At 43.9% G+C, this 12,306-nt stretch overlaps 1 protein-coding gene across 1 annotated transcript in view; it reads right to left on the bottom strand.

The window, feature by feature from the left end:
* Positions 1-220: 220 nt before the first annotated feature.
* Positions 221-12,306, bottom strand: part of CUNH10orf143 (chromosome unknown C10orf143 homolog) — a 31,730-nt gene continuing 19,644 nt past the window's right edge. The window contains exon 4 of the mRNA XM_048791400.1: positions 221-824. Within this exon, the coding sequence (XP_048647357.1) occupies positions 795-824 (30 nt within the window). The 3' untranslated portion in view covers positions 221-794. The remainder of the gene's footprint in view (positions 825-12,306) is intronic.

Raw genomic sequence — 12,306 nt, forward strand, 5'->3', positions numbered from 1 at the left:
CTGTGGAATAAAGTGATAGAAACATGGAGTGTTCCAGGGACTCGGGCTCTCCTCCCGCTTTAGAAGGTTTATAAGAACTTGAGATCAATTCTCTAATCCAGTGATTTCTTTAGGAACTTGTCTATCATGCGAACAGGCCATTTTGGGAAGCTTTTAAACCCGGAGAAAATAACACTAGTCTCCACAGTTCGATGATACATCGAAAACCCAAGAGAAAATAAGCAATTTCCATTTTAATATGGAGTGGGTCCTGTCCCTGTTAACTTCAATTGTAGAATTACATAGAATAGATTGGATACTAGCATTTAATAAAATCCACTTCAAGATTATAGAGCATTTTAAATATAAAAAATAAGTCTTTTAATTAAAAAGAGTATGTGAGTAGCCCTGGATACATCTACAAAACAATCCCAAAGTACAAAAGCAAGGCAACATCTGGATATGATTCCCTGAGCCACAGGGCTCCCAAACCTCACAGGGGGGTTGATACAGAACTTTTTTAACTTTTAAATAATTCAACTGATTTCCCTCTCCAGCAAGACACATTTGAAAGGCAGCTATAGTGAGTCATAACGACTTAGGGGCTCTCTAGAAGTAACGCAGGCTCTGTAGGCTCTTGTGCAGAGGACGCAGGGATTACCTGAACGAGAGGGCAAACAATCCCCCAGCAGAGAGCGCCAGGCTGCTGTTTGAACAGGTGGGCGCCCAAACCCATCTGCAAGGGATTTACATTTGCTGTCACACAGAGGATTCAGAGCCAAAATTGGAATCTTCCCTTTTCCAGTTTGCATCTTCTAACGGTTCTCAGTGTGGTTAAAATGCCCCTGCAAAGATAAAAGAGCACATTGTGCAAATTAAGTGACCTTGGCCAGATCCACACACTTTGGCTCTATGTTCACTGACACAATGCACTAACCCTGGTAAACAATGCCTTAACTTCTGTGGTGACTGTATATTTATAGATGTATTAATAGATATATATCACAATTAAGATATTTAGAGCACTTCCAATAATGCCTGGCACATGCAATGTTCTCAATAAATATCACACCCCAGTTCTCCTACAGAGTGAAAATGAAAAATCATTTATCTAATCATAAGATAAATTTTAAAAAATGATGTTGCCTTAAATGCTGGATCAGGATTCAAGACCAGAGAAGCAGAGCATGCTCCTTACCAGGGACATCTGGAAGGGGCCCAAGTGCACAGCCACCCTGTCAGGCCCCGCTCTCCCCCTCTGCAGCAGGCCTCCCACCTCTGCACCTTCTCCCACAGGAATAACTGGGAAACCAGATGGCTGGGACGAGCTGGCCAGAGGCTGACCGGCTGCACAGGGAGAGGACTCGCCAGCAGCCAGCGATCTCTGTTGCACTTGGCTGATACGTCAGCACACAGCAGTGTGGCTCCTGGCCCACAGGCAGAGGCAGGCTGGGCATCCCGCCTGCAAGGACTGCCCCAGAATGGTAATGAGCTCCCTGGGCTGGCTGAGGCCCAGGAAGGCTGGGGCAGGTCAGGTGGTGAGGGGCAAATCAGGCCAGTCCACAATGGCACCCATTTCCCAGAAGGCAGGTGCTGCCCTGAGCCCCAGGGGCCTGACAGGAGACTCAGGCCTTGCCTGGGAGACTCACAGGTGGCAGCATACCGCTGCACACTGAGGGCTCATTTGGGCAACCAGAACAAAGAGCCAGGGAAGGAAGCTCAGGAGTCCACCTGACTGGGGTGAGGAGGGCTTCACACAGGAGAGGTGTCTCGGATGGGCCATGACAGAGCAAGAGGATCTTACACGGCCAGAGGGCCTCCCAGGCAGCAAGAACAGCATGAGGTTAGAACATTCCAGAACTGGAGAAGCCCTCACAGTGACAAGGGCCAGCAGTGCTAGCACATGACGGGGGCAGGACCCGTCATGAGGTGCTGAGGCCGTGGTGCACGCATCCCGAGGAGCACAGGTGCTGCACCAACGCCAGGCCAACCCCCCCGCCACTCTCACTTCACCAAGGACCTTCGGAGACAAGCTTCTTCCCTGCAGTCCTCGAGTCATTCACAGACCTGTGGCATCGTCCCCTGAGTGGGCAGAGAACACAACACTTCCTGGACTTCTCCACCAGAGGCTCCTCAGCCACAAGGCCCTCAGGGCTGTGAGGATGGGGAGAGGAGGCTGGGAAGTCACACGCAGGTGCACAAGAGGGGAGTGGCAGGAGCCCAGTGCTCTCCTACAGAAGAGCGGGGTCAGGGCCGGGGACGAGGGACGATGCTTTTCACTTAATTTCATCCTCATCACTACCAGGGCTCAAAAAACCATTTTAAAAGGTATTCATTGAGACCTGTCACTCTGGCCCCCGCCCCTGCCTCTTCCTGTCCAAGGAGGAGGACATTTGGAAGACACGCTGGAGGCAGAACGGATGAGACTTGGGGACCAAGACAGCCGCATCCACGTGAGGCCTGATACCTACAGAACCTTTAGAAATCGTTCATCTAATCTCCCCCGTCTCTGTGGCCTCTTCCCTCTGCTTCATACATGCAGTGTGCTGTTGTCTCTCCAGCATGGGGCCCACAGGGACACCTCCAAGCAGCCTGATGTCCCTGATGGATGTGGGTGGTCCCATGTGGTCTGCAGTCCTGGGGTGCTGGGGCTCCCAGGCGACACACACCAGCCACCAGAGGCGCATCTGATGATGCCTGTCTGAGCACAGGGTCCAGGGAAGTGCGGCTCACTCTGCCTTGAGTGGACACTCACTCCAGAGCACAGCACCTTGCTCTGGCTGGCTGGCCTTCCGCAGGGATCTGACAGCAGCCGCAGGAAACATCGCTTTTGGTAAAATGCAATTCCAATGTTTCACCACCGAGCAGGAGAGAAAAGTGCTTTGGGAAGGAGTTTTCATCTGCTTCTGATATGGGGATGAAAGGGCTCAGGTCTGGCTGCTACCAGCCATGTTCCCTGCACAGCCCACCCTCTCTGCTTCCTCAGGGCAAACTTGTGCAGCCTCAAGGTCTCCTTCCTGCTCTGTGGCAATCTCACTGGGTGCTCACCACAATTAACACCCCTTTCAAAGTTCCCACTTTGTGTTCTAGAGACTTGCCTTCATGGGCTCCCCATCCCCAAGGGGCCTGCAGAGCAAGCAGGGCCAAGAGGAGCTCGCCTTACCCCATATGGCACTGTCCCATGAGATACCCATCCCGAGACCCCATCCATGGTAAGTCCAGTTACACTGTGACCTGTGCACACTGGGAAGAGAGGCTTTGCCACATACCATTTTGCCTGTTTGCTAAGGCCATTTTTCATTAATATGCAGACTACTGGCTTTGGGGTTTCCACCTATCCTGAGTAACTATCAATGTGATAAAACAGCAGCATTTATTTGTGAGTTAAAACTGTCCATGATTCCTGCCATTGCCTGAGGAATCATTTCTTTCTTTAATAGCAGATTCGTCTTTACTGCCACAAAACAGGTCTTTCCTCAAAGGCTTGGACGACTTCAAAGGCTACAAAGAAATCTTGGACTTCTAAGATAACCATCCTTATTTTGCTGGCATGAGTCTTTGTATAATGAAATATCTTTATCATACCTACATCTGTCCATGCTAAGTCAGCATGCATTATGCACCTGTCCCATCTTCCTCCCTTCCTTCTTGGAGGGAGTCACTGCTCTAAGACAGCGCGCATGCATCCTTCTATATAAGGAAGTAGATGTATGTGAGAGCAGAATCACTGCAAAGGGATTAGCCACAAAGCTGTAGAAGAAGCCACAAGAGACCACGTAGGCCTAGATCAAAGGGAGAAGAGGAGCAAGCAGTCACCAGATCTGGAAGGAGAATATGTTATGGATTGCTGGCCCCTTGAAAGAAACAGTGACATTAGCCAAGGCACACATCAAGTACCCTGCCCTCCCTCTCCAATCTTCTGCTGCCTTCCCCTGGAGTCCCCAGTGGCTGGACTCACAGACAAGTCAGAGAGCCTAGCTATCCCACTGATATGGACCACACAGCCTGGCTCCTGAGTAGAAGGCAGAGAACAATGGAAAATGGATCTGGAGAGGAAAACAACAAAGAAATCTCAGTCGTTGAACATACAGGACAGATTTTAAATCGGCTATTTAAGTATGTTCAAAGAACTAAAGGAAACCACAATTAAGAATTAAAGGAAAGCAGAACAACAATGTCTCACAAAATAGAGAAGAAGTATCAAAAAAGAGACAGAAGTCTCTCTCTCTCTCTCTCTCTCTCTCTCTCTCGCTTGCACGCTCTCTCTCTCTCTTTCTCTCTCTCACTCACACACACACACACACACACACACACACACACACCAGAAATTCTAGAGTTGAGATAGATAATAACTGGGATAAAAAACTTACCAAAGAGAACTTAAGCAGGCAGAAGAAAGAGCCAGTAAACTTGAAGTCAAATAAAATTATCTAGTTTGAGAAACATAAAGAAAACAGAGGGGGCTGGGGTTGTGGCTAAGTGGTAGAGTGCTTGCCTGGCATGTGTGAGGCCCTCTGGGTTCACTCCTCAGCACCACATAAAAATAAATAAAATAAAGGTATTGGGTCTACCTTATTTTATTTAAAAATAAGCTTTATTAAAAATAAATAAACTTTATTAAAAAACTAAAAAAATTAAAAAAGAAAAAAAAAGTGAAAAGAAAAAAAAAAAAAAAAAGAAGAGAGCCTCAGAGCGGTGGAGTGCCATAAAGTGTGCCAACATGTACACAAACAGGGGTCTCGGAGGGAAGAGAGGGGACAGTGCAAAATGATATTTGAATAATGGTTCCAAATTTACCAACTTCATTGAAATGTTTATTTATATATTCATGACAATGAATTGTAACTAACTTGGGCTGAGATTATGGCTCAGCAGTAGAGCGCTCGCCTAGCACAGGCGGGACCTGGGTTCGATCCTCAGCACCACATGAAAATAGACATTGTGTCCATCTACACTTAAAAAATAAATATTAAAAAAATAAAATAAAAATAAATAAAATAAAATAAAAATAAATAAAATAAAAATAAATAAAATATTAAAAAAATAAAATAAAAATAAATAAAATAAAATAAATTAAAAAAATGAATTGTAACTAGAATAAACCAAAAGGCATTCATAATTAGCACATCATAATAAAATTATCAAAAATCAAAGAATCTTGAAAGCAGAAAGAGAGAAATAACATATCACGTACAAGTGATCCCTCAATAACATTAACAGCCAATTTCTCACCAGAAATCATGGAAGCCAGAGGCAATAAGATGACATAGTTCTGAAGCACTGAAAACCTGTCAGCCAAGAATTCTATACCCAACAAAACTATCCTTTAAAAATGAAACAGAATTAAGACATTCTTAGGCAAACAAAACCAGAAAACATACCACTAGTAAAATTGTAGAAATACTTAAGGGAGTCCATAAAAGGACATTAGGTAGTAACTCATGTCCACTTGAAGAAATAATATGAATGAGATTCTTCTACTTGATTATCACCAGAGAATACGTTTTTGCATGTGCATCTTCTATTCAACAACCCTGCTGAATATATTAGTTCTAATAATTCATCTGTACATTTTCTTGGATATTTTATGTAGATAATCATATCATCTGGAAATAACAATTTAGATTTTTCCCCCTTATTTCTTTTTTCTTGTCTTATTGTGTTAGCTAGGAACCTTGGTATATAGAGCAGAAGTAATGACAACAAGCATCTTCTCTTTTTCTCTCCCAACAATGGCAATATTGCAATAAGTACCTTGTTCCTCAACCTTTACCAGGATAAACTCTTCTACTTATGGTTTGCTAAGTTGTTGTGTTGTAGCTGCCATTCTGACTGGAGTGAGATGAAATCTTCGAGTAGTTTTTATTTGCATTTCTCTAATTGCTAGAGATGTTGAACTTTTTTTTTTTTATATTTGTTGATTGATTGTATATCTTCTTCTGAGAAGTATCTGCTCAGTTCCTTGACCCATTTGTTGATTGGGTTATTTGGTTTTTTTTTTTTTTTTTTTTTTTTGGTGTTAAGATTTTGAGTTCTTTATATATGCTAGAGATTAGTGCTCTACCTGATGTACATATGGTAAAAATTTGTTGCCAAATTGTAGGCTCTGTATTTAATTCATGGATTGTTTCTATTGTTAAGAAGCTTTTTAGCTTGAATCCATCCCATTTATTGATTCTTGATATTAATTCTTGCACTATAGGAGTCTTATTAAGGAAGTTGGGGCCTAATCCCACATGATGGAAGTTAGGGCCTACTTTTTCTTCTAATAGATACAGTATCTCTGGTTTAATTCCTAGGTCCTTGATCCACTTTGAGTTGAGTTTTGTGCATGGTGAGAGATAGGGGTTTAATTTAATCTTGTTGCGTATGGATTTCCAGTTTTCCCAGCACCACTTGTTAAAGAGGCTATCTTTTATCCAGTGTACGTTTTTAGCATCTTTGTCTAATATAAGATAACTGTAATTATGAGGGTTAGTCTCTGTGTCCTCTGTCCTGTACCATTGGTCTATGCATCTATTTTGGTGCCAATACCATGCTGTTTTTGTTACTATGGCTCTGTAGTATAGTTTAAGGTCTGGTATAGTGATGCCTCCTGCTTCACTCTTCTTGCTAAGGATTGCTTTAGCTATTCTGGGTGTCTTATTTTTCTAGATGAATTTCATGACTGCTTTTTCTATTTCTATGAGGAATGTCATTAGGATTTTGATTGGAATTGCATTAAATCTGTATAGTTTCTTTTGGTAGTATGGTCATTTTGAAAATATTAATTGTGCCTATCCAAGAACAAGGTAGATCTTTCCATTTTCTAAGGTCTTCTTTAATTTCTTTCTTTAGCGTTCTGTAGTTTTCATTGTAGAGATCTTTCACCAAGTTGATTCCCAAGTATTTTATTTTATTTGTGGCTATTGTAAATGGGGTAGTTTTCCTCACTTCCCTCTCGGAGGATTTGTCATTGATATACAGAAATGCCTTTGATTTATGGGTGTTGATTTTATATCCTGCTACTTTGCTGAATTTACTTACTAGTTCTAGAATTTTTCTGGTGAAATTTTTGAGTCTTCTAGGTATAGAATCACATCATCAGTAAATAGTGCTAATTGAATTCTTCTTTACCTATCCATATCCCTTTAATTTCTTTCCTCTGTCTAATTGCTCTGGCCAGTGTTTCAAGAACTATGTTAAATAGAAGTGGTAAAAGAAGGCATCCTTTGTTCCAATTTTTAAAGGGAATGCTTTCAATTTTTCTCTATTTAGAATGATGTTGGTCTGGGGCTTAGCATAGATAGCTTTTATGACGTTGAGGTATGTTCCTATAATCCCTGGTTTTTCTAGTGTTTTGAACATGAAGGAGTGCTATAATAATACAGCTAATTGTTAAGTAGTTTTAGGATACCCAAAGTCCAGAGAAAATATTTAATGCCAGATCCTGTCAGAAGCAAGATCTAAAGATTTATCAGTGGTCTCTTCAAACTTGCATAGCTTGGCCTCATTTTTGACAGAGTGACACAGCCGAACTCCTCCGTGGCCAGCTTTCTCTCTTAGTTTAAACAAATCAGCCTGGGTCTTCATCAAAGGCCTCTCATTTGCCTGGGAAGGAAGTCTGCTAAAATTCATGATGTGGCTGCTACTACTCTCAGTGATATGAGGTGGGCTGCAGGATTGCCAGTATGGGCAAGTGACACTGGCATGCTGGCTTGTGCAACCAGCAGCCAAGAAAGCCCAGCCCTGGCTGTCCTGTGGACCATGGGCTTGCCAGGCCACCACTTAGCCCCAAGGACCACATCCTTCTTATCTAACTGGCGGGTTAGACTGATGAACTCGTGGCACATGGCACAATTTGGTTCTTGCGCAATGATCAAGTGAAAGTCCTTCTGATCCCTCCATGACTGTTTTCTGCTCTAGGGACATGCGAATAAAGGACTGCCAAGAATGAGTTATCACTGAAATAGACCCGAAGAGCAAACCACTGTGCATTGATCCTCCTCATCTATGTCAGAATGCTACAGCTCATCCCTGGCCTGATCCCAGACCTGATACTCAGCCTGCTGCAGGAGGCACAGGCAGCGTTTCTGTGTAGCACATGAGGAAGGGCAGCATCCAGAGGCTAGAGAGTTCCTGTTTGAGGGTGGTGTGCCGCAGTCTGGCTGGGCACAAAATAACTGAGCTGCCACACAGCCTTGGAGGTTCAAAACAGGAACTCCTTTATTCTCTGCACTCCCCGAACACCACGCACGCGGCCTTCCCCTGGGCAACACCACACACCAACCGGAAATCCTTCCTCCAGAAAATCCCTCCCCCGGCACTTCTCCAACCAATGGGAACTCTCCGGGAATCCCCTGGAGAACTCCAAAGTAGCAGGCTGAGGTGGACAGCAGGGGTCTAATATGCAACTGAATACACAGCTTAACATATCCATTATCATCTCAATGGCTTGCTGGCATCACCTCTCAGCCACTCTGTTCTGGCAAAAATGCCATGTGTCATTCTGACTCAGCTATGGCTCTCAGCAGTGGTGATTGTAGATGATATAGATGTAGGAAGCCAACACCAGTAATTTACAGATATGTAAATGAAATAAACCCAAATATCTGAAGGTCACACACTTGGAGGTACAAAGAAAGAAAGTGGCCATTCAGATTTAGAATGATCATCCTTTGGCACCTCCTGCTGACCCTACAGCAGAAAACTGAACCAACAATGGATTTGTCCAAACACCTCCCTTCCTTTCCCTCTAGTAGTCCTTCTATAGTGCCCTCCTTTCTGCACACAGGCACTCCACAAACACACACCACACACACGCATGTGCATGCCTCACCCCCCCACAAGCAGGTACACACACACACACATACACACACACACAGTTGTCAGCAATGGATTTCAGTGTCAGATACTGAAAGTCAAAAGTACAGAGCCCTTAGTATTTGCACTTAAATGAGAAGGAAAAAGGAAAAAGCTCACTAACATTAATGAATAGGCTGGGCAGAGGCAGGGAGGTCCACGATGCCTGGAAGCATCAGGCTTCGCGCGCTGGCTTTTATATGGCAATTCACGCCAGTATTATACCCCTAACCCAGATACAAGACAGTGAAGGAACCCAGGCAGAGCACAGGGTGGCCTGCTATATATAGCCTTATCTACGCGGCACGTGACTGGGCTAGGCTCTACCTGCACCTGTCCAATGCTGAGCTGCTGCACCAAGGACCTGAGCCCCGAGGAGGGATAACAAGGCCCACAGGCCCACAGCTCTTCTTTACCCCAGGAGAATCTGCCAGTTCATTAGTGACTAGCCCAGGCAGGTACGGTTCAGTCTGAAAAGAGGAGCCCACCTAGATATTTCCAACAGAGGGAACTTAGCCCAGAACTGGATCTCACAAGTGCTGGAGCTGATGAGAAGCCACACGGGGAGGTGAGCCAACCAATGCTTCGCCACAAGAGGAGGGTCCCACGTCCTGGTGGTGGGGAGGAGAAGGGAGGAGGCAGTGGGACCACAGGGCCCTGTGACCAGGCACCAGTAAGAGGGGACCACTGTAGCACTCCCTACAGGAGCCAGGGTCCTGGAGGGAGGGCTGAGGGGACTAGGGAGAGGGAGAGGGAGAACTGCCCGGCTTCCCTGTCCTTCCCCAGGCACCAGTGTCCTGCCAGGGCCTCACAGGTCTGAATCAACCCAGAATTCAGAGGCTAGATGGTTCCCACAATACAGAATTGGGCAGGGAAGAGGGGGAAGGACAATAAAATGGAGAACACAGCTGAGAGAAAATGGCAGCTGACTAATGAAGTCTGAGGGTGCACCCCAAAGGAGGCCAGCCCTGAGGCGCTGTGGAGCACCAGAGACCAAAGGCCCCCTCGAAAACACGGTGCTGAGCGAGCATCACCTCCCCTCTCCACTTGTCCAATCTCTGTCTCCTGGCCTTCTTCCTCGTAAGGCCCCTCCCTCTCCTCCTCATGGCTCGTCTGATTATTCTGGAAGGCTTTGGCAGTTTGGTTGGGTTTTGTTTAATTGGTCTGAATTTGCAGAGAACTGCCTAATTTCCAGAGCCAGGCTGATCCCAGAGAGGAGGCCTGGTGCCTGGCAACCACCTGCTCTGGGGCCATTTGTGAAGGAAGGTCAGGGCCTCACTTACACCCTCTGCATGTGCAGCCCAGGCAGCGCAGCCTGTGAGAGCAGGCAGCCAGGCACCGGGCAGGGCACCCGCCATCACTCTGATCATCAGAACATGAGCAGGGTGCTGCCGGGCTGAGAGGAGATGCTCCTAAATATTGCATACCCTGAGTTGAACCTTGATAGCAATTAGTGCAAGACAGAAAAACCCGAAATAAAACAGTATAACAGTGAGCTAGACTGGAAACAGAAGAGAGGGAAATGCAAAGTTAGAAAATGAGTTTGTAAAGTCTCCAGAAAAAGTCCTTTCATGTGAGAAATAACTCAATGATAAGAAATAAAGAACAGAAGGCCACAGGAGCTCAGGCACCAAGGCAAGACAGTGATATGGAGAATCTGAGCAGAACCGATCAGATCACTGATGTCCCAGTAAGGTCAGGAAGACACCAGAGAATCAGGGTGCCAAGGAGCTTTCAGGGAAGCCTCCCCAAATAAGCTGAGACTTACAGGCCAGTGTCCTGATAGGAATTCCTCCGACTACCACTGGTGAAACCTTGGCTGCTCTTTGATCCACAGTAGCTGCTCTGAGTCACCTCGGGAACTAAGGCCAGGAGGGGGACAAGCCCACAGCAAGTGGGCAAGTGACTATGCTGGGAACCTGAGGTTGATGAAGTCTTCTGAAATTTGGAATTGCTGCCCATTGGTGACTTATTGTTAAGTACTGCTCCCTGGGATCTTGCATTTCTAAAAATACTATTTGCTTTTTATTTAACACTGAACCTTTGATGTTTTAGAATATAAAAATAGTGTCTTATTATTTTAAAAGCTTAGGAGAGAAACTAGCCGTATTATTAGAAAAAGAAGATATACGCAGCTATAGTCTGTTCAAATATCAAGAGGTGTGACTTTTCAAACCCACATTTCAATCTTTATTTACATAAGACTTTTAGAAATAGTGGGTGTAAATATTAAAACGCCTGAGCCTGGGTGAAATTTTATTGAGAATAACTACAAATAAAAGGAAACTGATTTTTTAAAGTCAGTTTCTGAAATTTAGATGAAAAGAATATTCAGCATTAACCAAAAATGATATTTACATATCAATGTAGTTTTTCTGCTCATAGACTCATTTCCTATGAAACTAACAGAGAGGCAAGCTCGGGGAATTACAAAGGAAGGAAAAACCCTAATCAAACAGGTACTGTTGTTCTAACAGGATATTAGCCAAAATGATCCAATCAGTTGCTTGAGCTAAATTTTTTTCTTTGAGCCATTCATGCCAGAATACAACCTCTGAGAGCATTAGGAATCCACATTGCATTCCAAGTGTTCGTCTCTAACAGATGGGGGGATTTGAAAGATACAGTCCATGGAAATGGGGCAACAAGGAAGGGTACCAGTCAGTCACTAGCACACAGGTAATTAAGCTATAATGGGGTCCTGCTTTGTATTTATTTGTATTCCAGGGTATACTTGGCAGTTATATGAATCAACCTAAATGCTAAATTCAAATTGCTAGATGTTCAATTTCCCCACAATTCAGAATTATGCAACATAACATGAAAATTTTCCCAAAAAGCACAAAAAGAAACAAAAGTACACCTTGAAGGAAGGAGTTCTACATCAAACTTTGTTTTGGTATTTGTCTAATGACTTAGCATAATCAGAGGTTCACATGAATGACAGCTGTCATGGTGTTAGGTCTTCATTTAAACAGCATCAATGTGTCTGCCTCTGTAAAACAGCCTGCAACATGTCAACTAAATCTCCATAACTCACAGTCTTACTCTCTCACATACCAAAAACAGAGTAATGCACTTCTCTGAAGATCTTTAGGGGGCAATCTCAGAAATACACACACACACACACACACACACACACATACACATTCCTGATTTCTGTGTGGAATTTAAATACGATTCTATTTTATTACAATATTAAGATTTCAGACTTAAAATAAAAAAACCCAAGAATTATAGAGGTTATCAAAAACATATTAACTTGTTCTTAGAGTAAGTTCAAAATTAATAACAAAGGTATTATTATGCTAATATATACTTTATGATATTCTGCCCCATAGAGGAGACTGAGAATTGAATCTGGCAATTTTTGACCTCCCTTTACTTTAAATTTATGGTGTGAACACAGTGTTTCCTTCTGAAATATATGATTTATGTAAAGTTTATAGAAACACACAAGGAAAACTTAAAAAGAAAAGAAAAAGA

The sequence above is a fragment of the Marmota marmota genome, unplaced genomic scaffold (assembly GCF_001458135.2).
Source record: "Marmota marmota marmota unplaced genomic scaffold, marMar, whole genome shotgun sequence".
In the NCBI taxonomy this organism is placed as follows: domain Eukaryota; kingdom Metazoa; phylum Chordata; class Mammalia; order Rodentia; family Sciuridae; genus Marmota; species Marmota marmota.